A 27,256-nucleotide genomic window follows, 5' to 3' on the forward strand; every position below is an offset into this window, starting at 1 on the left:
CCACCATGGCCAAAAACAGGCTGGGAAAAAAACCTCCTTTAGGTTACACGTACTGGCATTTTTTTCAAGACCATTCTTTCATCTTTGTATAAGGACTTTCCTTAGGGCAATCTGTAACAGATGAGGTTCTGCTTTTTCTACTTTCATGCAGTTCTCTCCCATGCAATTTGCTTTTCAATAGAGTGAGTTGGTATGGATTTTGCTACACAACCTACCTGACTCCATCCCTGTCTGAAGCCCTCTTCAATTGTAAGCACAACTCCCAACTTAGCAACCCAAGCTCACTGCTGAGCATTCACAGCGCCGCACAGAGGCTGTGCTCTGACAGCTGGAGGAGGTGCTGTGTTAGTTCAGCCTTTCCCATTCCAGTCCCATGCATGCCAACATTACTGGTAACACTCAGTGAACCAGATGAGGGAACTGATGCCCTTAGGTTTTTTCACACTTGCCATATATGATTACACATCGGAAAGGCAGCACAGCAGTAAGAATGAGCATGTGGGAAGCAGTATCCTCACAGGGAAAAAAAGGTGTCAGCTTAGAAAGTACCTCTCTAGCAGCGCTACTTTCAAAGGACAGAATAAAGTTTAGTAGTAATTTAAACAAAGAAAAAACCACCATCACCCTCGAAACTTACCTTGGAAAGGGATTCTGAAAATCTTGATTAATCTCCCTTTGTGCAAGTAGGTCTAAAGCTTGGTCTTTAGCAGATGAGAAACTGAGCGATAGCTAAAGGTCTCTCTGTTCTTACTCTGCATTGTATCAACACAGTATGCAGTGGTTTCCACCAGCTTATTAAGAAGTAGAAGTTACCCTTTTCCTACTGTGCTTGGTAACCAACTTAATGCTACACCCAACCCAGAGAAGAATTCCTAAGACGGCTGAGATTGCTCAAGTTATTCAGCCGCACTTAGGCTCTATTATGCTGAGTACTGTATAAAAAAATCCCAACACCATGAAAACAAAACCACTTTTGCTCTGATCTACCTGCATTTTAGAGATTATATGTGAGAAAATTCATGATCAGTCTTAGATGGATTTAGTACAACACTTCTTAATAAGCACAGTAATTAGCTCCATGGCCTGTGAACTGCTTCTCTCTTCTAAAATTCAAACTAACAACTGTCAAGCTGATACCCTAGCACTGGCAAGTCTGAGTTAACTGAGAACAGAGCCTGCTACTTTCAGAGCAAGTTATGTATTTGGTGGTCATGGATTACAGACACTTCCAGTGCGCCCTTACACACACTGGACCAAATGACATGAAATCAGTAACCTGAGGTGTGAACCTCGGGCTGGGTTCTTTAGGTCCTTCTCTGGACTTTGAACTTCCTGGTTTCACCTGTGAGTAATTCAGGAACACTTTGATCTGCAGCCACCCTGAATGCATATTCAGAACTCTGCATGAAGAGGACAAATTTCAAATTCTTCGGGGTTCTCAAATATAGTTTATTCACACGGTAAAAAGTTTGGGGGCATTGGGGTTGTTTCATGTTTTGTACTCTATCCTCTCTTCACTAAGAGAAGTCTACTATGCAGCTAGTGAGTCCCTAGAACTACAGAAAGCTTTGTTATGTCACAACACCCTCCTCCTTTTGGCTTAAGACTTACTGCAGGTAGTATTTTCCTACATGTTTATCACTCCCTGGGGAAGTTGCTCCATACTAGCTTTAGTAGTTCTCTCACCCTGCCTTGTGATGCAAGGATATGCACTCCTGAGCCCAGGAGGCCTGCCATCAGTTCATGCTCTCCTTTCCTGCACTTCCCAAAGCTCTCAGTGGGGAGGGAACAAGGGTGCTTGTTTCTCATTGTACTATCTAAAGTTACATAAAGTACTGTTTAAGGTTATATATTTATAAATGTACTATTGTAACACCTACTGATTCTGTTTATACAACTGCTTTGCTATCTAAGAAATATATGGCTTGTGGTAAATCTTTAAGTATTCCAGGAGAACACATCAAATTATTCAATACCCCTTTCCCAAAAGCCTAGACAGCAGCAAAAGACTTCCCTTTTTGCCTAGTGACTGTCACTTGGCCCAAGTTGTGCTGGTTTCTCAGGCTGAAAAGGTGTGATGGAGCAGTTACACTGGCCAGTGTGCCAGGAAAAAGAGGGGGCTGTGATTTATTTTGATACATTTCTAGGGTCTTTTCAGACTTTTCTGATACTTATATTTTTTTTTAGTTCAATAACCAGAACACTGTGAATTTGGACAAGCATAGATTTGGGGCGGTTTTCTGCTGGCACTGGCAAGGTGCAAAAAAAGGGGGGGGAAAGAACTAAGAGTGGCTTGGAAGAATTGCTCTGTCTTGTGTTTCTGAAATATTCCACTCAAATATGACCAAATAATGCTTACTCCAGCTCAGTGGATCCCTCTTAAGAAAGACAATATAAACCAGAATTTTACTGTATACAAGTTACAGCAATAAAACCAATCATTTTAATTGAAGGCATTAAAAAAAACATGTGAGGCAATATAAATGATAAAACTATGCTTAAGAAGAAATAGCTAGCACTTTCTGAAAAGCTTTAAAACAGCGACAGACACTTTACAAAAGATTTGAGGGAAGAGAATAAAATTTCTGAACTACAGGTACTGTATAAAGGTAACATTAACAATTATCTTATAAAATACAGCAACAGAGACAAAATGGATACTCAAGCTCATTTGAAACTAAGCCTTCTGGGGTCTTGGTTAAAATGTATGTTCAAAAACTATTTTAAACAAGGACTAAATAATTCATATTTTAAATGTACAGGTCCCTGGCATAAACAGCACTATACACATCTTCCAAACAAGCAGTAAGTACAAGTTCCTTTAACCATGTGTGGTGTCATCTTCTACAAAGTCTTTGGCCATTTCTGCTGTGATCACATCAATATGACTGACCTGGCGGAACAAAGAAATGTGCAGTTATTACAGTATCTATCTCCTGCAGAGTAATACAGACACTTCTGAAGGCTTCAGAACTCAGCAATACACCTATAATCAATTTCTAATTCCCTTTAAGGAACATGACAAAGGACACATCTAGATATTTAAATCCTTTTTCAGGAAGGAACTTTTATAGAAGACTGCAGCATAACTAGAAATCTATCACTGAAGTGAGCCTGCTTCAGTTTGAACTCTTTTTAAGTCAAGTCTCAAATTTAGCTATTTTAGTTATGGTGTTTACTGAGAACCTTATCATATTATTTACCTTGTTTCGGAATTTTACACCATAGAACTTGTCAGCTGACTCAAGTAGTTCAGGTCTAAAAGTTGTTGTAATAAACTGAGCATGTTCAGCTAGTTCCATAATCATATCTAAAAATGAACACAGAAATTCTTGATTAGTGTAATCTTTACAATAAAGTAGGACAGACAGGTAAAGAGTTTGCTATTCTTTATTCAGAATGAGGTTTTGTTTAATTAAAAAAAATAAACATCCACAAATCAAGAGAGAACCCATACCGGGTTTTAAGTACTATCATTAATTCCAGTATCCACTCTTGACAAATCCAGCCACTCTGCAAACATAAGGGTGGTATTAAACTTCTGTGATGAAAAACAGAGTAAGTACTTTTCCACTGACTTTCAAAATCAAACGAGACTTCCAAACAGGACTGTTTCACCACACTGAAGTGCAGTAAGGAGACCCTTTAGACACAGTAGATAGCACAGAGCTTCTTCCTAAAATCAAGTTCATGAAAGCTTCAGTAGGCACAAAGTTAAATTCTAACACACACCGGACTTCTCAAAAATGTGCTTTTATGATTAAAAGCTTTAATCAGGGATGAGAAGACAAACTGTTACCTTTATTCACAATGAAGATAAGAAAGGTAGACAGGTACCTGAGACAGCCTTTCTGTGCTGGGCATCCAGGGCTTGGTCGATTTCATCAAACAAGTAAAATGGAGCTGGATCACATTTCTGGATGGCAAATATCAGGGCCAGGGCCACTAAAGATTTCTGTCCACCTGAAAGTTGCTGCATTTCTCTCATTTCACCCTGCTTGCCTGTGAAGGATACCTAAGAAAACAATATAACAGCAAGATGATTTCAAAACACTAAACCACATCACCTGATATTAAACCAACCGGATCAACTGACTGTTGCCTTTAAGTTAAAACGCAACTTAAACACAAATATTTTTCTTTACCCTTATGCCAACTCCAGTGAACTGATCTACAGATGGAACACTGCTCTGAGATCCAGATCCCCTATCACTCTCAGTGCTGCCTTCACCTTCATCCTGGGACTGATTGCCCTCCACATCTCCTTTCTTCATTACTAATGTGGCCTTGCCACCAGGCACTAACTTCTGGAATACTTCACTGAAATTTTTTGACACCTGAAAAAGAAACAGTCAATAAACCAGCTCAAATGCAGACAACAACTGCTTTTACATGATCACACAAAGTATCTGCTTCAAAGCAGAGATCAACATTCACTCTTAAGCAGAACTGAGAAATGTTATGCTGTACAGAGCTTGGCTTAAAAACAGCTAAGACAAATATTGTTGTAGTATGAGAATCTGCAAATTTTTTTTTTAAAAATGGTAGAATTATAACATAAAACTGTAGCAAAAGTACGATTTCTTTCAGTCACCTTCTATTAACCAAAAGACCTTTTAAGAGAAGTCTTCACACACTTTGTAGTTAAGATCCTTTGTTAACTTTAGAATTACTTTCACCAAATCTGGAGAATGGATTTTTTTTACCAGACATGTCCCAGAAAGGGTTGTAGGTAGTACAAAGAGACTCACTTGAAAGGAAATATTTAAGAGGTTTAAAGCAAAGCTAGAGTTGTAATAGAGATGGGCACCTGTTTAAAAGGTTAGTTATTTTTCAGTATTTAAAAAACCCACAAGCCTCAAGTTACATGACATTGCCTTCTGTTATTACACACATACTTAGTATTTGCTTCTTCCCATAGAGCTGCTACATAACAGGACAATTTGATTGATTTCAACACCAGTGTCTTTACAATTGTTCCGATTTTGTTACCTGTTTGAAAGTCAGCTGAATAGCCTCGTATTTCCTGAGCTCAAGGACATTCATCAGCTCCATGATGGATTTGTAGCCCCTGTCCAGTTCCTCCTGTCTTTTTATCAGTTTTTCCTTCTGCTCTGAGAAATTCACAAACTGATCTAAAGCTTTTTTATTAACGTGACTGTATTTCTTCAGTTCCGTATTGCACTGCTCCAGCTTGCGGAATAACTGTAAATGGAAACATTAACACATCAAAGTGACTTGCAATTCCAGTCACATTTGACACTAAAGATGAAGGTGACACTGATATTTCAGGTTAGGAAACATGAAACCAAGCACACTATTTACCTGCTTTAAACTTAAAGTCTGATACTTTTCAAAAGCCTCCTGTGGAAGTGAACCCAACTCTCGGATTTTCTTCATGCATTCCTCTTTTTTCTTGAGAAGCATGCCTTGCCTGTTGGTCATTTTCTCAAGTTCCTTTGTATCATGGTTAATGGCATCCATATGCTCCTTTTCCATGTTCTTCCAGCGTTCCATGCTCTTCTGAAGTTCTTTAATTCCTGCTTCTGTTTTATCAATAGAGTTATCCAGATCTGCAATATTGGGTGAGAGTACAAAACCCAAAGGAGTAAGTCTTACATGCCTTCATAAGACCAGCAATTATCCAGAAAAGTATTTATGAAACAAAAAGATAAACTAAAGAACATGATCTATTAAGGACCAGAAGGTTAAATTTCAGGCAAAAGGCTGAAAATCCCTCTCTTTTCTTCTCCATAAGCATTATGGCTTAAAAAAAACCCAAATGTACTACAGTCATATTGTTAATGTCTAGAAAGAGAAGCAAAGAAAGTTTTGAGCCACACAGATGCAATATTTTATTTGACTGCAGCTGAGTTTTAGATGGGTTAGACAAAGTTCAGGAACAACTATACAAGATTTTGCTTGTAGGAAGATATGTACTATGCCCTGAAGCCAGAAGCCCGTTATCGCCAAGTTAATTACTTCCCACATTATGGTCTATTTCTAAACCAAAAGATAGTATGTGTGAACTTCCAAAACACTGCAGAGTTTTCTTTCAAAAGAATGATGCTACCAACCATCTGACCGTGCCAGCGTGTCCTTCACTCGTTTGTTGATGGCCTCAAGTTCCGATGTTGTGGCAGTAAGAACTGTGCCACCTTCTGTTTCTCGAAGCTCATTCAGTTCCTATGGGATAAATAAATGCCACCAAGCTTCAGCACAAAGTGCAGCAAAAGTATGAGCCAGACAAACAAGTTACCTTCTGCTACTCTACATATAACTGTGTTCAATATTTACTAAAGTTTTAGAGAATAGTTAGATTTTCAAACAAATCTGTCATTATGATGACACACACATAGACTGTATTCAAAGCACAGATAATGCAGGGTAACAAATGAGTATTTATCAGGTGACTAATACGTGTTAGCCCTGGAAATAAACCAAAACCAGACTGCAAAAGTACATTTAAAACAAAATTCTTACTTGTTCCACTTGGTCTAAGCGTTTTCTCAGATTCTCATTGAGATACGTTTCAACTCTTGTGATAATGCCTTCTAGTTTAATCCTCTCATTCAAAAGCTGTCTGTTTTCCTGAAGAAAGTAAAAGACTATATTAGTTGCCTTACCTTGTTTTCTTTTCCCACACTGTGCATAATCCCTTCAGATGATGTCTAATTGTATTTATTGCTGCGAAGTTCAATAGCAGGAGAAAAGAAATTCCTATGATTTCACCCCAAATAACCTTAATTCTCACACGATCAGCTGGGAAAAAATCACCCAGCATTTGAAAAAAACATGCAAATACACTTGGCAAATAAGAGAACTTCAAACATGCCTACCTAGTACTGATGAAGCGCTACTTTAATGACACTGTATTCATAAGTGACTTTTCATATAAAAGAACAAAAATAAGTTTATTGCAAAGAAAGGTACCACAGTTAATGGCAAGACATTTTAATTTCCTTACTTGCTGTAGTTGTCGAATTTCATCATTAAGAGCATCCACACGTTTCTGATCTTCAAGACTGAGCTGAGACAACAAATCTGTCCCCAATTCTGCTTTTAATGATTCTCTAGTTGACTCCATAGCATGCAAACTTGCCTCCAAGCTCTGCAAACTACGTTGCTGTGGAACAGATATTAGTCAGAATCATTCCTCAAAGCAATCTGTAGATGTATATGAATTTCACCTTTCTGTTTATAGCGACATCTTTTTGTGACACACCTCTAGTCATCTCTTAATATTCCATTAAGACGTTAATCAGAAAGGAATGCAACTTTATCAGTAATATTAATGAAACAATTAATATAAATGCATTAACAGCTTTCAAAACCCCCATACCAACCTTAGGCATAAATGTCTTTTCAGACTGCTGCCTTTTCTCCTTCAGCATTTTCATCTCTGACAAAATACTGTCTCGAGAGGCTTTGAACTTCCTCTGCTGTGTTTCAATTTGCTGCATTTGGTTCATTAGCTGGTCAATCTCATTATTAATCCATGCTGTGAGCTAAGGAAAACTGTCTTTGTTTTAAAAGGCATTTTATACCTACTAGTATCTCTGTCATCAAAACAAGAAACAAACAAAAAGCCTCACCATACCACAATATTCAGTTGTACAGGAGAAATCAAGACTCATCAACAAAAGTAACTTGAGCAGCTTATCAAGTAACTTTTCAATACCAGGAACTAAGCTAAACAAAGCTTTCCTTGTTTATTTTACAACATGGCATTGAGAAGAACAGAGGCATACATTTGAATATGCAAGGAAAATTCAAATCTCACAAAATACAGAGGAGATGCCTACATTTACAAGGAAGTATTAGAACAATACCATTATCCCTCACTCAATTTTGAGGCAAAAGTCTAATTTGTTCAGGCCAATTTTGATACAATGGCTTAAGGCACAGTGCAGAGCTTGCTAAGACTGTGTTTTTAATTTATGTTGTGTTGCTATCATGTTACTCCTACTGCAACGTATATTTAAACACATCACCTTAAATGCTTTAAAACTGAAATAATTTCCTAAGCAGAGGTTACAGTAAAACACACATACTTAAAGCATTTGGGGAAAACTAAATGAGCTATACAACAGGAAGTTAGTGGCAATGGATATTTTACAACAACTGAGGTTTGTTTTCGTTATGTTTTAGAAGTTACCATCAGATTGCAGTAATAGCTACCAACAGCTGAAGCACATGCCACAGAGCACTACTTACATCCTCTATAGATCCCTGCTCAAAAAGAAACTCAGGTCTGAAGATTTTGACTTACATGACAGCAAGAAAAATTTCTCAGTTCCAAAATAGTAGTCCTGGTTAAAAGTTAAACTATACAGAAACACAAGGGTCTAACAAGTAATTGGAGAATTTTACTACAAGCAACAGGAATTCAAGTTCCCATTCCTACTCACAAAAAGTAGGCCACCTGCACGTTGCACACCGGGTTGTTAAAACTAGTTTCTGCACAGATACTTTTAAAACTGTATGCCTATATATCTATAGTTTAAAAAATACCTAAAGAAGGAGAGAAAACACACTAATTCTAGATATACATATTTGGTCCTGCACACTGCCCAGAAGTAACCAGTAGAAGGGTGAAAGACATTAATTATTGCTGGTGCATGTAAAGCCAGCTGGCAAATTCAGCCTATTTAACCCATGTTTAACAGACCATTCTGAAATTCTCCCACTGACTTAACAAGACATAGTCACATACTTTTAAAGCTTTACTCATCAGCTTAGATCTAACCATAGGCTTCAGTGGTCTGCTTATCTGCAGTCCCAAAAATGTCTCTAATGCACTGATACAGGTCATAAAGCAAAGGCATTCAGTTTGAAGGACAGCATGACCTAGGTGATGGTTAAGAAAATTGTATAAACCTCCCTTGCCCCTGAATTCTAGATACTGGATCTCAAAAGGACACTGTACAAGAGACTGAAAAGACTGAACTGTCAAACAACTTACAGCTTATTATAACATAATGGTCTCCATCTCCCCTTCACAGCGTAAGGGGACTCTGTAACACACCAATTCAGGACACAAGTACTAAAAATATAGCATGAGTCAGAAGGAGCAGTGAAGATTAACACAGATAACAATATCTGGTTATAGCAGTTACTACAACAAACTCTAAAAGGAATAGAAAGCCTCATAATTTAGGGTTTAACCTCATCTGTAAGCTTTAATGATCAGTATTAAATTTTAACTGGGACAAGTTACCAGTGCTTTTTACCTGAAGGCCACTGTGCCAGCCACTCTCTAAAGCAAACTATCGACAATGTGAGCTTCAATTACTATTTTTGAGTCAAGTGTCCCCAGTAAGGAAGTTTTACCAAAACATTAACAGTGGTACAGCAATTACCTCTTACCTAGCTGCACTGATCTAAATAATATTATTTTTAAAAGAGAATGCAATTCAGGCACATAAAGAATTGATATGTTTTAAAATCTTTTCACTGGCTGTACACCAATTTTCACATGCAGGGCGTTCTTTATTTTTGTTTCACCACTGATTCATTTGTTACAGAAATCCCTACAGTAACATATAAAACCAGGCTATGGTTCTATAGAACAAATGCCACAGCTAATGTGTTACATTAACAAGTCAGTCTCCTGCTTTTTATCTATAACTGTAACCAAAACAAAAGATTTGTCATCACACAACCTTCCCCCATTAACAATAAAAGGATATTTTCAATGTTTCTGCGTAAGTTTTCATTGAGTTTTGCTTCAAGTTCACCAAGTTCTTCTTCTGCTTTTCTAACATCTTTCTGCAATTCAAGCCGAGACTTCCTGGTGTCGTAATAACCTCCAGTCAAAGCCCCACGATGGCTGACTTGATCACCTGAGAGCACAAGAGAGTGAGACTATAAACAGCACAATATATGCTCTCCAGTGCACACAAGTGCTGCATGTCTGAGCAATCATGTACCTATGTTTAAAGTAATCAGGGAAATGCTTATTTCTGTATTCAATTTAAGTGCATTTCCTTTCTCAAGACAAATGCAGACTCCTATGATGTCCTTTAAGCATTAGCTTGTTTTTAATTCACTTCTGAAACCATGCAGCTTGAAGGAAAGAAAATACGTAGGAAAAGTGCAAATGCCTAGCACTTATCAGTTTGAAAAAAACCCTCGAATTTCTGTGAGGAAATAAACAAGAGATCAAGTAATCAGCAGCATCTGTAGCTTGTAGAGTATGCTGATACTGAAAAATTAGTAACTTCCTCCTCAGACATCCTTAGGAATTTTTTCAGATTGACTTTGAGTGACAAAAAGACAACAATAAACCTGCAGGGAATCTGCCTTCTTAAGAACTGGCAATTAAGAAGAGTTATAGATTATTTCAGAGAACCTAAGATGTAAACATGCCTGTTGCACTGGAGAATTCACCGTGCACTTCTCAGTAATTAAGGCCATACATTCACACACTAAACACTGGTTTAAGCTTGAAGAAAACATCATAAATATACTCCAGGAAAACAAACGCCTGTTAAATTGGATAAAACAAATTGTATGAATACAAACCTGATTTGCTTTACAATTCTCAGGATGGAGATACGCGGCTACTACTTTTAGCTCCTACAAGAATTCCACAGTTTGTGAAGAAATCCTGTATTTTTAAGCACTGTACTTAACCAAGTGCAACTTTGTACATACATCTCCGTCAAGTATACTATTATCTTAAATAATCTTATTTTGACAACACCAACAGACCATGTTTAATGAGCCTCACAAGTCAGGGATCCTGTTTTTACAATAAATAATTTATAAAATTGAAATACTTACCTTCCAGAGTGATACAATCCATAGTGAAAGCTCTGGCCAACTGGGTAGACACTTCCATGCTACGACAAATTAACGTCTTCCCAAAAACATGTTTGAAAGCTTTATCAAATCTTGGATTATATCTCAGTTTACTGATCATAGGAATAGCATCCTGAAATGACAGGAATTTTAACGATAAGAACATATGGCAAGTATATTGCAACTAAATTATACACAGCACTCAAGAGTAAAAGTAGTCATAAACACTCTACGGAAATCAAGTGCAAGATATTGCAATTTTAGCTTCTCACAGCTAGGCTTGTGCCTGAAGTCAACTACAGGTCTTCCAGAAAACTCACAAGAGTATTAGATTGCTACTGAAACAAGTTGAATAAGTATCACGTTTTTTTTCCTCCAAAAAAATTACTGCTTTTTGTAGAGAGCAGAACACAAACATTAACAGTTGTACTAATACAGAGTCCTCACAATAAACACACTAGAAGTCTGCTTGTTTCCTATGTCCATCCAGGAAAAAGAGAAGAAAACCCCCTATTTTTGAAGAACTCATGCAACTGTGATTATTGCAGGAAGCAGTGTTAACGTTCACACTATTAATTCACTACTAAAGTTTCAAATAAGAGCCAATACTTTCCTGAAATGCGTTACAGAACTATTTTTTAAATAGTAGTCACTGAAGGTTTATTTATGCATTTTTAAATGTAAAACCATAACTATTTCCAATAATTTTTATAATCTGTCCATGGCTGTAAGATGGCTATTCAGCTTTTGTCCATAGCAGCATTTCAGCTGAAGGAACTGCAATTCAGAATTTAGGCAATTCTTGATTTTTAGGTTACAATAAAATTCTACCTTTTAGTATTGCCTTTTTGCTTGTAAAGTACAGTTAAACTTTAAAGAGTAGATACCTCATAGGAAAGTATTTTTCTATAACAGAGGATTTTATGTTGAGAAGCATAAATTAGAAGTAGCATTTACTTGCAGACATCCAACAGAAAAGCAAGTGAGCAATAAGCAATGTACACAAACAATTCAAAACATAAGGCTTTGTAATTATGAAGCAGAGGAAGGTTCAAAAGGAATTCTAACTCACATTAGTCTCAGGATAAGCAGTATCTCTAACATCCAGCTTGTTCAGAGGGAGGAAGGTAACTTCTCCAGGAAGGTTCATTTTGTTAAATTCCATTAGGATCTTTGTACTGACCTCATCAGAATCCACAATGTGATAAAACAACCTATTTAACAAGCCCAACAAACAGACAAAACTTTACCGTGCTAACAGCACAAACATATTTCTATAGGAACAATAATCCTGCAGGTACCATTAAATAACATATCAATATAAAGCTGCATTGCATTTTCCTTTCAATTCCATGCCTCAGGAAAAGCAAGTGGATACATTCTATTCACTTTCATTAATATGGGATTAGACAAGAACTTTATATTCCACCCTCCTGTCACAAGAGCAGCTCAATCTCTCTAGAGCGTCTCTGTATACAAATATTTTACATGGACTCCTTAACACTCAACATCTTCTCAGAGCTTTTAGGTAGCAGTTTTTGACAGTTTAGAGACCATTCTCACCCATGAGATTTTCTAGTGTGAGTGAAATATTTCTTACTGTTATTGAAAGATCAGCCTTGTTTCCTGTAGAATTTTCCACACTGGAAGATGCTGCCAACTTTAGGCAATATATCTCCGTTTCACCACCAGTCCTTCTGGTAAATGTCAAGAGTGTGGGTCTGGGGCCTTTTTTGTTGTTTGTTGGGTTTTTTTTTCTTTTTCTCTGTGTTTTTGTTTTAGGGTTTTTTTGACAAAGTCAAGAGCAGCTAGGCTTAATATTCAAATAGGCAAAATTCTTCTTAGTTCCTTGACAAAGGAATAGCAGTTTGATCATGCTATATAGAAGGCACTTTGACAAAAGAAAGGCAAGAGCTCAAGTTCAAAAGACTAAAACTTCAGTACCAGCTTGCACCAAGAACTGAACTGTGACACTGCACTAAAGAGCATGTCATTACCTGTTCCCTGCAGTAACTTCAACACAGGTGTAGAAAGCTGGTTCACACTCAAAGTTATTCATCACAATGCCATGGTAGCCATTCAGAACATGCTGGTTTATGCCTTTGCGACGGAAGTGCTCCAAAACTTTGTTTATGCTGTCTATACCATTCAAAATGGCCTGTTGAAGAACAACTTATTATTGTATTGCAGTTAAAATATGTACACATAATATCCACTTTAACTTAGTGAAAGTTGTAACCTCCTTTTCTGCCAAATTCCTGCTAACTAACCCAACAGCTCTAACAGAAAATATCTAAATACTTGAGTTCATTACTTCTCAGTTTTGCTTGTTTGTTTGGGTTTTTTAAGCAAAAAGATATCAGAAAAAATTTTAGAAGTATTCCGTTTCTGCCTGGTCTCCTCACATCAATTACCCTGAGTTTACAAAACAAATTTTCAAGTAGTTTTAGAGCTATAAATATTTGAAAAATTCAGCTTCTAATATAACTTGTTTGAATTATGACAAAAAGACTGTAATTAAAAAAGTAACTATCATATTTTTCAGATATGACTATGACTTGTCCTTTAAGAATAAGATTCCACAAGGAATTCTCAAATATGAGGTATACCTTTCCTGTTGCTGCTCTGAGAAGCTGCTGTTTCTTTTCTAAATCCTCCCTCTTCGCAGCAAGAGCTTGTTGTTCTGCATTTTCTTCTCTCCATAGATAACTACAGAACAAAACCAATAAAATTTTGAAATGTGAATGCAATCTGAAGATTTTATAATTATTTCCTTAAAGACTGCTCATCTAATGGGAAGGCAAAGTGCAGGAGTTCATACATGGCCATATTCGAAAAACATACCTACATGCCATGTTAACAACTACACAGTTGGGGTCCTTCATATTAAGTGAGACTGAGACATATTTCAATTAATTACTAACTTTCTTTCACTCTGTAGTTCATCCTTTTTATTTTTCACTTCATAGTATTTTCTGTCCAGTTCTTCAACACGAGCCTTCACTTCATTAAGATCCTGGTCCAGTTTCTAATACAAAGAAAATAACAGTATGAAATTACAAGTCTTCATATGAAAAAAAACTTTATTTAATACTGAACTATTACTTAAAATTCAGAAAACAATTCCTACAAACATTTAAACCAGTTTATAACAAACTGCAAAAGCACTAAGAATAAATACATCTTTGTAAGGAAGCAGTAACAAGGTCTAGCTGCTACATAGATGGCAAGGCAGGCAGAGTTCAACTGTGCATCTGGGCATTGAAGTGAAATGGATCAATTGTAAGTCATGGTAAGAATGTAACTAAATATAAATTATATAACTATTATAACTACTACTATAACTACCATGTAATCATGCTCATAAATGAGATTCGTGATAAGAACGTACATAATAATCTCATGTACCATGCCACCCTGTTATTAGTCAAAAATCTTAGGCTGCTCTCCAGCAGTACTAGACTTTAACACATCTGCTGTTGATGTGTGCTGCTTAAGCCAACGTAGAGACATCTTTCCTTTGCTCATTTAACACCTGCCACTTAAAAAGCAGTTCAGGGCTAGCACTCAAGATAGTGTTTATATACTTATATGTGTACAAGGAGGAGTGACTGTGTTCTAAAAACATAGTCAACTTGTTCCAAACTACCTTTGCAAGCTCTCAATCACATTCACCCAAGACACCTTCTCTGAACAACAAAAAGCTATACAACTCTTTGTCTAAGCATAAATCAATCTTCCTTAGGAAGAAAAAGAAAATCACACTTTCCTATAGAAAGGAATCAAAATCCACCCAAAATTTAACCTTTTCAATGCTACAGAATACCCATTGAACAGGATGGTACAATTACAGTCAGATAAAGAAATCCCATTTCTTTCATTCATCAACTCAGAGAATCACTACTTTGCCAATGTGGGCCCCAACCAAGCAGTATTTTAGCTGAACACCATCTTTTTTGTACCACTACATTCCTGCATGCTGTCAGACTGATCCTCAGCTTTAGCAGATATATTACACAAAGGCCAAGAACACTGTCTATCAGCATTGGCACTGTATGCTCTCTCAATACAAGAGCAGAGCTTTTCGCTGCTGTAACTCCTAGCAGGAGTGCTATTTTTGGATTATACTGCTGTATTTGCAGTGTAAGAGCTGTTTCTGAATGGAAATTAAAATCTAAGTTATGCAGATAATACTACAACAGGTCAATCTTCTAACATGCCTAGGGTTGCAACTTCTAACCAGCTGCAATCATGGTACAAGGGCAGTGCCTGCTGCATAGTTTAAAAGATCCTCTGGCTTGGGAAAATGAGAAAAGTGAGACCAACCAACACAGACCTCTATAAGAACATAACAAATGGTTATCTATGACATGGCCACATTCAATGTAGACAAGAGCAAGGCAGATAGAAAACTCTTCCTGAAAACTCAGGCCAAACATACTGGGGAAAGTACTACAAGGCAAAGCCAAGACACAGAGTGAAGTTAGATGCTAAAGGAGTTTAAAGCTTATCTACAGATGTTTTCAATAACACATTTTTCAAAGGCCACACCCAACCAGAAAGTCACATCTTCCTTACAAATAGCCATTGAAGTCTAATTGTCCAAGATCAAAATGAGTATTTAACCCTTCTCTCAAAAACCCTGAGAATAAGCTGAAAACTTACACTGTACTGTTCCAAGTTTTTCTCCTTGTTTGCCTCTGTATCCTCTAAATCCTTGTGTATAGCTGCAATCTGCCGCTTCTTGTCATTGATGGCTTGATCTAAAGACTTCAGTTCTTTCTTTATCCACTTATCTCTTTCCTCTTTGGAAGTAAACTGGCTTCCTCGACCTTGTTTTGCATAAAGATCTGTTCTTTCTTGTGTAGCCTGTGCAAGTCTATGTTGAGAAGCAAAAGACGTGGTGTATTATAAGGAAATCTTGAATTTATTAAGAGCGAGCATTAAGAATTACTATTAGAATTTTCAAGAAGTGTCAAATCATCTAAAATGATTTGTCAAATCTAAAATTTAAGCACCAAATCAGTAACAGAAAGAAAAGGATCATGTTATAAACGACAAAAATCACCCAGAAGACTTCAGAAGAAGTCAACCATGGCCCACAAAAGTGGTCACAAAAGCTTAAAAAAAAAAAAAAATCATTTCACCAAATACTGTTCCCACCCCAACAATAAGGAAGGCTTTTTACAGTCCATCTCCAAACACATAACAGCTACCCCACTGTCGAGCAACAAGTACACTTTAACTGCACAGATGAATAGGATTGATAAAATTTTTTCTAAATGCTTTGACTCCCCATTACAGAATGGCACAAACCTAGCAATTCCTCTCTCTTCTTTTTCTTTTACGCTGTTAAATTTCGGCTCTGTTTCTGCCAATTCTTTCTGCTTCTCCTCGATTTTCTCAAGAAGCTTTTGCCTCTCTTTTAGCAGTCTTTTCTGAAAGTCAAACAAAGTAGTATTTAAAGTTAGGTAATAGCAGGAACTATTTTTACAAATATGCACACTTCTGAAGAATAACTACACTGTAAGGCTGCAAGATGTCAGTGCTTATCTGACACTATGCTATTTTAACACTTAAGTGAATTCATTTCCAATCAGGACAGCAAAGAGAGATGAAATTAAGCATTCTCGAGATGCTAAACTACACAAGCAAGGAAGGTCTGTACGGGCCAAACAACCAAGTTCAAATTAGTGCTACAAACAAAACCCTCCATCCCAATACTTGCAGCAATTAAAATCAAGAGAATTATAGGTGCTTGATTTTGCAACATGCAGGATGATAAATAAAGGACCATAACACAAAAGTCCAAGTTTACATCCCCTGGAATCACACTAAAGACAAGACTAATTTATCTCTCTGGGAAACCTTACTAAATGGGCTGCGGTTTGAAACCAAAACTTCAGAGTACAAGAGCACTTTTAAGACTTCACTGCTGTTACATACCCTTTGTTCACTGTTGCCAGCTAATTCATCCTGCAGATCCTTAGCCTTCAGCTCTAATTTAGTCCTCTGCTTAATCTGCTCTTGTCTTTCAGCACTAAGTTGTTCCTTCTCTTCTTTCATTGCAGAAATCTTTGTCTTCAGTTCTCGAACTTGCCGTTCTATTTCCTGTGCAAATTTAAGTGTAGAATCTCAGACACTGCACGCACATTTCACTATCTACAAAACTCACAAGATCGTTATTCTGTGGATCACGATACACTAGAAGTGTGAAAGACTTCTCATGTTTCCAAACAGGATGAAAGTATAAAACTGGATTTAATACAGTTTTAGACATCACCAGCCCTCCTCCCTCTCCAAAAAAAATGCAAACCCACAAAGCAAAACACATCTCAAGAGCTCTTTTGAAAGTATTTTTACCTCCATTTTATCTCTAGCATCTTGCTGTGCATCTCTCAGCTGCCTCGATTTCTCTCCACTTGTCTCTCGTTTAGCAGAAAGCTGTATGGAAACATCACCAATAGTTTAAGTAGCAAGAATCTGTTTTAGTAGTGGTTCCAGAAAGAAAAGAATTTGTTTTATTAGTGAAGAACACTGATGTTGAGGAATACATTCAGAGCAGGTAGCTCAGTGTGCAGCTGCAGACTGCTGCAGATTAAGCTCTGGGTGGTGCGTGCCCCAGGCAGGAGAACCCAAGGCAAGACACTGTGAACTGCTGCCAGGGCCCGAGAATCTATAAGCAGGCCAGGTAACTGGACACTGGGAGACACAGCAGGAGCCAATGGCCCCAGACTTGCATGTGCTCAGACTCTGAGGGGATAAAAGTCCAGGGCCTCCTTTGTTTGGGGTCCCTCCTCAGAGGCACCCAGCTCGAGCTATTCTGTTATTTTGTTATGACACCAAGATTAAAATTAAAGTCTGCTGTGGGAAACCTGGTCTGTGTGAGTGAGCACCTGTTGGCTCACCGGAGCTGCTCGCTCTGAAAAGACTTTGGTCCCAGCTCAGCTGGTGCGGCTGTGACTGACAGAGCAGCTCCTGGATGGTTGGACAGGAAAGTTTCCTCAACACTGACAGGATTCTACCAAGGAACACAAAGAGACGGTGGCAAAAACAAATCAGCAGCTCATGTTGTATCTCGTACTAGCCAAGATATTTTACCTCATCAAGCTTAGCTCGGGTTTCATTAAGCTCCTGATTATAGATGGTGTATTCTAATGCTCTCCTCATTTTATCCCATTTCTGGTACTGAGCCAGCTCTTCTTTCTCCTCTTCGAGTGTGTGCAGTCGCTCTTCAATGTATTTCAACAACTCGTTGATCTTCTCTCGCTTGCCCTCTTCAGAAAAGAGGACAAGATTGAAGTTCAGTTAAACACTAATACATTCCCACACATTTACAGCTACTGAATCTCCTGAAGTGATTAATTATTTCTCAAGAGAAATCTGAGGAGAACCCATGTCCAGAAGTTCCAAAAAAAATATCCTAACAGCAGAACTGTTGATAATTGTTATGTAAGACAACACTAACACAAACCCTCTTGGCTCACACACTTAAAATAATTATAGACTACCTGACATGAACTTTAGTGTTTGCATGGCAGTAGGTATTCTGATTTTTATCACTGCCAGCTGACATCACTCATGTTTTGAACAGTAAATTTATCCCTACTAGCTCAGCTAAAAAGTTTTATTACTAAAAGCACATGTGAAGTAACTTATTAAACCTTTTGAGCTATTTGAAATTCAGGGAGGAAATATGACATGTTCTGTATCATTTAACACATCACAAATAAAATCTATCTAGTAATTAGCACTACTGAAAAAGTCAAACTTTCAGAGTTAATGGAATTACTGTGGCATAAGACAGTAATTTCTTAGACCGTTTTACCTGTTTCTTTCATAAGTGAAATACTCTCCTCTTTACGTTCATCATACACTCTGGTACCAGCTACTTCCCTCAGTAACTTCAGTCTTTGAGAGTCAGGAGCTGTAGCCATCTGGTTAATCTGAAAATTCAAGATTTATGATTTCAATAGCCTGCTCTGGATGTATGGCTAACCAGAAGAGATCAAAGATTCCACTTATTTTGCTGTGCTTGGTTGCCTGAAATTTTGGCAGGAAGATTCAGGTACACAGTATATACCACACTACTTTTCTTTTGAGACAATTAGTTTATTGGACGGCAAGTACTCTGCTTGTAATGAAATCTGTTGGTTTTCCTATGTTACTAAACTAAAAATCAGGATACAAGTATTACATACACGGAAGAAACCATAATCCATTCAAAATTACATTTAGAGAAACTCAAGCTTGAGTTTTTAAGCCCTGGTGCTAAATCAAACAGTTTAAATGCCTCCATAAAACCACACTAAAATGCAGGGGTTATAAATCTTAGAATAATTCACATAATGAAACACTCATTAATACAACATTAAATCAGCCATACAATTACACCCAACATAAAACTCACTTCCCTGTAATACAATTTCAGAGGCTGCATCCTTTTCTAAGAAGGTTACTGTTTCTAATTTGTATTATATTAAAGCCAGTATGTGTATTTTGGCTTTAAATCATGTGCACCAATCCCCACTACAAAACACAAATGACTTTCCAGCCCAAGTCATTTATTTCAAATACACACATTGAGCTGTATAGGAAAATTTATCCCAATAAACATTTGAGGGACCTTACTATGGTCAGAATTCTTGTCATCAAGTGCTCAAGTCTCCTGCATTTCTGTTTAAGTATCCCTTCCAGTAATCTTTTGGAAGTGACAGTTTCCAGTGACTCCTTGAGGATGCATCCTGTGAGCCATTACAAGTAGAATGTCCTTTGTCTACAGCTATGAGTGTCCTTTATAAGCTCTAGGAAACTGCTTGTGTCTTGAACAGCAGCTAAGACAGGCCATGCTCCGAGCCCTTTCCCTGATGTGTGTTCACTTTCGGTACTTCAGCATTTCCATTCATTCTCCATTGACAGGATTTTTAATCTCCTAAAATTCCCTACCGTTACTTTGCAGCCTCATCTTAAGGCCCAGAAATCTATGAATTTACATTACAACAGTCATAGGAATCAAGTTTGCTTTGTACTTAAGTATGGAAAAGCACCTGATGGCCAAGAACACCATGAAAAAAGCCCTTTTCTAAATACCAACATTACAGATATGATTTTTTTTTTAAATCAACATAAACTCCTAGAACAGTAATATTTGCAAAAGCAGCATCTACATACAAGAATCATTTCAAACTAAAAATGGGTTCTAGTTTGCTTCTGCAATAATTGAGGTAGGTTCAGCATCCAGGGAGCATGATACGCTTGACAGTGATTCCTTCCATTTTGTGAAAAAGAATCTTACCTTTCCTTGCTTGACAATATAGTAGGGATTACTGCGAGAAAATCCAGCACTTTCAAGAAGATTCATTACATCATTTTTCCTGAAATGTTATTATGAATCCATTAAAAACACAGTGAAAGTCACAGTTGTAAAAATTCAGTAAAGTATCACAACTATATGTCACATACTATAATCACCATGTGCAATGCATGCTGTTTGAAGAAGCTTCTTGATTTGATAATGGCTAACTCTAAAATGAAATGAGAGAATAAAAATGGAAAATATCTAAAATAATAGAAAGAGACTAAGAAATAAGCACCTCAAAGCACAGAGGAGGCAAATACAGGTAAAGATATCAGAAGGAAGGATATAAAACAAATCTAACTCCTCTATTTTAAAAAGGCCTGAAAGAAATACTATGCAAGCAGTTAAACATCACATTAAACAATGGATTAAACTGCAAATTCAAAGTCTGCTGTCTATTGCACAACGACTGATGTTCTAGCTGTTGGTATTACACAACAGAAGTAAAATATTTCAGGCTGGGGATGCGAGTGTTTGGTTGGACTAGAAAATGTTACAGAAATACTGCTAGTCTCATTCAGAAAAGAAAAAGAAGTACCTACGTCACCATTTTCTTGTCTAAGAAATATTGGTCCTTCTTGGCTCCAATGACTCTGCGAAGTGAGACTTCCTCTTTATCAATCTTAAGAAAACAAAAACCAGTAAATATACATACCTACTGCAAGTAGCTGTAACTAATCCAGAATGTTTATGGCATTTTTTATCAGAAACGTCTCCAAGGCAGTTACTGTACTGAAGACTTACTCTAAGAATAAGATTACAAGAGACTGAAACAATAATCTATTTCCAAAGCAGTTTATTCAACTCACCGGTAACCTGTTGTCCGAATTGTCAAATATAATTTCCACAAATGCTGAAATAACACGAGGACCTGTACCTTCCTAAGATAAGAGATATTTTGGTTAGATAACTGCCACCTTTGAAAATATTTTAAGCTCATTCATCTCCCCTTTCTCCTGACAACCCCACCTCCCCTTTCCTTTCAAGGACTTGAGAGTCAAGATCATTTATGTAAGATTCAGCACAAAGATTTTTATTTCTGAAAATCTTGGCTACATATTCACTGGTGTGCATTATCAATACAATGTATTACTTTGTAATAAATTCCCTTTTGCCAATGGGAAACGAAAAATGTTTATGGATGCTTTCAAAATAATTGGCTCAAAATATCCACAGCCCAGCAATTTAACATTTTTGTAGAAACACTCCAGTGCATTAGCTTATTCTTTAGTTTTGCTGCCCTACACCTTCACTTACATGCAACAAAGCCAGTCTCTGCTCTGGGCGAAGATGACTAAACTCATCACTGAGGACAAACTGGATTGCTGTAATAAAATAGTAAAGAAACAGAAGACTTATTCTTTCCTTCAGGGAGATATGCAGCAGTTTCATTAACTCAAAACATATTGATTTACTATTGTATAATAGAGTCATGCTGTTGCTAAAATTTTACAGTATTTCTTCATTAAAAGCCTTAGTCTGCTGGATCTTTACCACTCAGCCTGCTGTACACCAGGATTTCTCTGAACATATCATTGTTGCCACATTACTAGTTTGCTGCATAATCACTAACAATGCTGCACAAGCAGAGATTTGTGAGCTTTCCTCTAGAAATACAGAGCACACAGGCTAGGCTAAAAATATTGCTACTACTTAACCTTTGACAATTTATGAACACAACCATCACAAAGGCTACTAACACCTTTTTAACCAGCATCTCTGCTCCTCCATTAACGCTCCCACCCCACAAAATCCTCCTCATAACCGTACGTTAAAAGACTGCATAAGCTGTGTCAAACTGCTATGGAGTAGAATTTAGCCACTAAGAATGTCTAAAACAACTGCAAATATCATCATCGTCTTTCACGGTGGGTGACTTTTAGAATCGGTTTCCTCCTGTAAATACTTCTTTTGGCCATTTTGAAGTTAGAAGGCTCTTAGTAAGAGAAATTGAATACTAGGGAAAAATCTGAAGTAACTATTAAACAAGTGCATTGAGATCTGCCTTTCAACAATCAACTAAATGTTGAGGAGGAACGTTTGGTAAACCAACTTCTAGCAAAAACAAGCAAAGAAACCTGGTATCATCAGCATCCCGGTGCTAAAAAGAAATCCATACTTACCATAAAAAAAGTTGCTTTTTCCAGATCCATTTCTTCCCACTGAAAATTAAACCACAAAGCATAACCTCAAGTTGACATATGTTAGCAGTGCAATGTACATTAAATGCTGCATAAAAATATTCAAGAACAGAACCCAAATATAACACAGCCAAGCAAAATCTCAAGGGAATGAGGCACATTTGGTAGGTGGATCACTCAGTCATTGAGAACAAGAGAGCAGTTCTTTGCCCACGCAAACGTATTACAATGATTTACAAACTCCAACACCATTCCACAATGAAAATAATAGTTAAGACAATCCTACTTATTCTCATCTTTTTGGTTTTTATACTGATCTTCTGGTGGGATAGGAACAGTAAACCTAAATCAAATTCTCCTGGTATATTTAAATGGAGCAAATCACTTGCCTGTACATTCAGGTTGACACTGAACTTCAAGTAGTATATTGTGCTGGTTTGGGCTGCGGTAGAGTTAACTTTCTTCACAGTGGCTGGTATGGGGCTGTGTTTTGGATTTGTGCTGAACACAAGGATGATAATATAGAGATAGTTTTGTTATTGGCTTACAGAGGCCTATTCTGCTTTTTGTACTGCCACACTGGCAAGGAAGTCAAGAGGTTGGGAGGAAACACAGCTGGGACACCAAACTGACCAAAGGGATATTCCAGACCATGACATCATGCTCAGTATATCAAGCTGGGGGGAAGGAGAAAGGGGGAGGTTTGGAGTGATGGTATTTGTCTTCCCAAGTAACTGTTATGTGATGGGGCCCTGCTCTCCTGGGGATGCCTGAACACCTGTCTGACCACAGGAAGCAGTGAATGAATTACTTGTTTTGCTTTGCTTGTGTGCATGGTTTCTGCTTTTCCTATAAAACTGTCTTTATCTCAACCCATGAGTTTTATAGTTTTTATCCTTCCAGTTCTCTCCCTGATCCTGCTGGTGGGGGAGCGAGTGAGCAACTGTGTGGTACTTGGTTGCTGGCTGGGGTTAAATCACAACACATCTGAACTTCCACTTGCTAATTCAACAATATTTTGTTTTAAAAAGACTGGAAGAAGTACTACTTCTATTTCAAAAATAAAGGTGTAAGAACACAGCACTACACTACCATAATCTTAGTGTTTATTCCACCGTGTTTCAGCAAGGCCCAGTGTCTCCTCTTTAAGATCAGTACCTACTGTACTAGTTTAAAAACCGCTTGACTTCCAGCAGCAATGAGCATTCCAGGCCTTTCATCCCTTCACACCTACATGCCTTCCAGGTTCACCTCATCCCCAAAATTACTTGAGGATCACTATGAAGTCTTAAAAAAAAGCGAAGTCTGATTTTTTTAGTGTACTTTAAAAACATCGATACCTGGATAAAGTTTTAGCTCCTGTGGCAGTAACGCTACAAAGTAAGACGTGCTATTCGTGTCGTGTGTGCTTTTTCTAAGACCAGAGTAAATCCCGCCTACTAAGATTTTACGTCCAAAATTGACTGTTTGTTGTTGGGTCAGCAGTCTCAAAAGTTGCTGCACAATCACGAAAATCAATGCACATGAAAAGGCAGGGCCAGGTGTCCATGGGCAAAACCAGCAAGGTGCATGAGAATGGTGGACAACAACATGCTATTAAAGTAGGTGTTATTTATCAAACTGCATTTTAAACTTATACTTTTTGACAGCCCACATTCCAAAAATTCATTCCTTTAAAGCTGGAAGAGGATCTTCTTTCCCTATAGCAGTTTAGAGTAGCTGGTGTGCTTATTTATAAAAAATGATCACACTTCCACAGAGGGAAGAAATAAAAATCCCAAGTGAGTTTATGGACCTCACTCAGTTTCTGAAGACTCAGATGTACAGCAAAATTGAACATTAGCATTAGTTTGCTGTAAGTGGAATACACCTTGTAGTATGTTACAAACTGTACAGAACTTTCTGAAACAGAAAATATAGTCATCAAATGTAGGCAAAATACTGAAAATTACAAAGGAGACTAATGTGAACAACATCTGAAATAACACTGCAACTTTAATTAGTGTGAAAAAACAAGTATTGGAACTTACCAATGACATTGTGTTTGGAGCTGAATGGGTCCACAATGGTTTGGTCCCTGTAGCTTCGAAAGCCCTGAATTATTACCTGGAGAGAAGAGTGAGTTATTTTAACCAAGTTCTCTGTTCTTGAACAGTCTTTGAACCGTAAGGTTTGACAGAATGTTTACATCAATTGTAATGTAACTGATTTCGCCTGCCCTTCCCGCACAAACTCAACTTTCCAGTTCAACATCAGAAACTTACATAACAAAACTGGCCCTTCCCCTAAGCATCACCTTAGGGACAGATTTCTCTCCCAGCAAGAGATGCTGTGTAGGTCAAAGCACAGCAAACAAGAGAGTCCCGAGAATCTTCTTGCAACAAACTACACAAAAATATATATTTGTTTTAAGTATCATACACAGGAAAGAAAACTCAACATAACAAGCGCTTATCCCAGCAGCCCCAAATTTATTCTTAACTTTTATAACACAATCCACTTACACCTGAAGAATTCTATTTGCAAATTCTCTAAACAGTGCAATTGCAGGCCGGAAAAACTGTACTAAACTGCCTACTTCACATGCAGTGCAGTCTTGTTTTACTGTGCAACCTAAGGGGAAATGTAAAAAAGCACGCTATCTTGGTTCTGGCAAATTCAATTCCTAAACAAATACAAACCTACACAGACAACTACAGGAGCTACTCATCTGGGAGCAGCATGTCAAATCTCAGCTACTCCATTTCAGCAGCAATTGAGGTTTGCCAAGCCCAGTAGCACGCAAGGCAGAAAATGACAATATCCTAATACTTCAGTGCTGCATAGCAGCAAAACTGATCCAACTTCCAGCACCAAGTAATTTGTTCCATATATTAAAGCTGTGCTGGAGACTACACAGCAGCTTTGCTCTGCTCAGCAAGACATCAGAAAGACAGCAGCCACCTGAAGGTTTGATGTTTGCAGATTTTTCAGCACCAACACTTACAAAAGGACTACAGTTGATATTTTACAGCAATGTTCTTCACCCAGCTCTTCCAATGAGACACAGTTAAAATAATGGCAAGCTCAGTGCCAGCAGCTTTCAAAGCAAAAGCAAGAACAGAAAAATCTTACTCAGGTCTTGCCACCAACTCCAGGCCACAGCAACTGTGTTCATTCATTTTGATTTTAAAAATTAAATAAAAAATATTTTTAAAAAACCCAAACATTTTGCAAATAATTCTGCTTCCCAATTCACCAGATTTCATGACAGGAAAAAAATTAAAAGAATAGGCAAAAAAATTTGGTGTCTACCGTCTTTACAGTTCACCTGTAATATTCTAAAAAAATCCAGATTGGAATAATTCATTTATTTTATTCTCATAAGAACCAGAAATTCTCTACAAAAAGATAAAAACCCATTATTATTTACTGGATATTGCTAGAGAAGCCAAACTTTTACCATCCGCATCCTGGGGCAACACAGGAGTGCAATACAGGCAGGCTGAACACCATCATCTTCCCCCAAAGTTTTTTCTCTGGATGGCTTAGCACTTCTTCCATCCTACATATTCTGAAGCTTCATGAGTTCTTTACTGCCTTGTATAGACTCGGATTAAGACTTAAATAACTTTAATGTTCAAACTCCAGGAATAATTTCTGGGAAGCAACAAAATAAGGGATACTGGTGGAACCAAATTACTTTTATTCTCACGTTCACACTTTGTTACACTCTATTCTATACCTTCTACAATAGCATTGGTTATTGAACACCCAAAGTTCCTCTTTTTTTCCCTCCAAATGAAACATTTCCCCTGTTCTGAGTTGATTTGGACTTTTTACTCTATATATCTTCACCACTGTTTACTTTTGTGCAATTCAAACCTTGAGAACAAGAACTCTTATTCGAAAACTTTAAAGCAAGGTGCACACCTGTGGTAAGAATGATTGACGAAAGCACAAACAAAAGGCATTTTGAACACTGCCCAGTCAGCCAAAAAGTAGATGAAAACCTGATTTTTACTTAGAACGTGCACTTTCTAACGTGATTAAGCATTCTTCTTAACAATGATATCTGCAGGGTGTCAAAAAAAAAGGGTCAACTTTGAGTCCACCGGGAAATGAGAACCCCAGAAGGCTTTGTATGAACGTGCAAAGGCAGTGGCACGAAAGCAGTGATAAAAATCGGTGCATACTACACAATATACTGCTAAGAGGCTGCAGGGATATACTGCAGAAGTAACATTAATAATGACCTCAAAAACTGTTTGAAAAAGGTCCATACCAGTATATTTTTTTAACTGAACGTCAACCTGGCAAGGGTGAAGTATAACAAGCAAAGTGGTCCATGCCCGGGGGCCTGAGGCATCACCCCAAAATAAAGAAGAGAACCCACAACTTGAACAGCTGCAAGGTGCCGTCTGACACCTGAGCAGAGCCTTTTGTTTGGGGACGAGCCTGCGGGCGGTCGGGACACCCGGGCTGCCGTACAAAGGGTCCCCGCCAACAAGTCCCGGGTCCCAGAGGGTCAGCCCCCAGCGCCGCTTCACATCTCCAATGAATGAAACCAGCCGCGGGAGCTGGGGCAGGGCAGGCATCGTCGGCCCACCCCGCGGTGGGACCCGGCCCGTGGTCCCCCCTGGACCGCGATCCTCCCCCCGGGGCAGGGACGGGCCAAGCAAAGGCCTCGGGGCCCGCCGCCAGCCCGCGGGCCCCTTCCTATGGGCCGGGCAGGTGTGAGACTGCGAACTCCCCACCCCGGGCGGAGCGGGCTGGGCCAAACCCCCTGCCAGGCCCAGGCCACACCGCACACGGCGGGCGGCTCCAGCCCCGCCGGCTCACCTGCTTGATGTACATGTTTGCCACTAATGGGGTGGGCGCGCGCCCCGCTGTCGCTCAGCCCGCCCTCGCCGTCTCCTCCCGGACCAAGCGCTCAGCCGGACCGCGGGTCTCCGCCGCCGCCGCCGCCTCC

General features: G+C 38.3%; 1 protein-coding gene across 3 annotated transcripts; it reads right to left on the reverse strand.

Moving 5' to 3' along the window:
- Nucleotides 1-833: 833 nt before the first annotated feature.
- On the reverse strand, nt 834-27,256 carry SMC3 (structural maintenance of chromosomes 3). Of its 3 annotated transcripts, XM_017804044.1 has the most exons (29): nt 27,127-27,256; nt 24,336-24,411; nt 22,288-22,326; nt 21,422-21,489; nt 20,974-21,045; nt 20,707-20,786; nt 20,102-20,180; nt 18,635-18,752; nt 17,908-18,083; nt 17,170-17,250; nt 16,753-16,917; nt 16,123-16,244; nt 15,472-15,685; nt 13,731-13,834; nt 13,416-13,515; nt 12,804-12,964; nt 11,879-12,020; nt 10,789-10,939; nt 9,693-9,845; nt 7,347-7,498; nt 6,968-7,126; nt 6,484-6,591; nt 6,078-6,186; nt 5,326-5,573; nt 4,993-5,205; nt 4,146-4,337; nt 3,838-4,015; nt 3,204-3,310; nt 834-2,893 (listed from the first exon to the last, which is right to left on the reverse strand). In XM_017804044.1, exons 1-29 carry the CDS (start codon nt 27,139-27,141, stop codon nt 2,822-2,824), a joined length of 3,654 nt encoding a protein of 1,217 aa, XP_017659533.1. In that variant the 5' UTR covers nt 27,142-27,256; the 3' UTR covers nt 834-2,821. The 3 variants fall into 3 exon arrangements, with proteins under 3 accessions (XP_017659533.1, XP_017659534.1, XP_017659535.1); XM_017804045.1 differs by lacking the exon at nt 22,288-22,326; XM_017804046.1 differs by lacking the exons at nt 20,974-21,045; nt 21,422-21,489; nt 22,288-22,326; nt 24,336-24,411; nt 27,127-27,256 and having other exon boundaries at nt 20,703-20,723.

This window comes from Lepidothrix coronata, unplaced genomic scaffold (assembly GCF_001604755.1).
Source record: "Lepidothrix coronata isolate B3197 unplaced genomic scaffold, Lepidothrix_coronata-1.0 Scaffold8, whole genome shotgun sequence".
Taxonomy (NCBI): domain Eukaryota; kingdom Metazoa; phylum Chordata; class Aves; order Passeriformes; family Pipridae; genus Lepidothrix; species Lepidothrix coronata.

What these genes read in the sequence shown, in the direction of transcription:
- SMC3 (XM_017804044.1), bottom strand. An exon ending in TCAGAGCAGCAACAGGAAAG is followed by an intron (nt 12,965 to 13,415) that starts GTATACCTCATA and finishes GTTCTTCAACAG; the next exon opens with GCCATTTTGAATGGTATAGA. An exon ending in AAAAGACATTTATGCCTAAG is followed by an intron (nt 7,127 to 7,346) that starts GTTGGTATGGGG and finishes TCTGTTCCACAG; the next exon opens with CAACGTAGTTTGCAGAGCTT.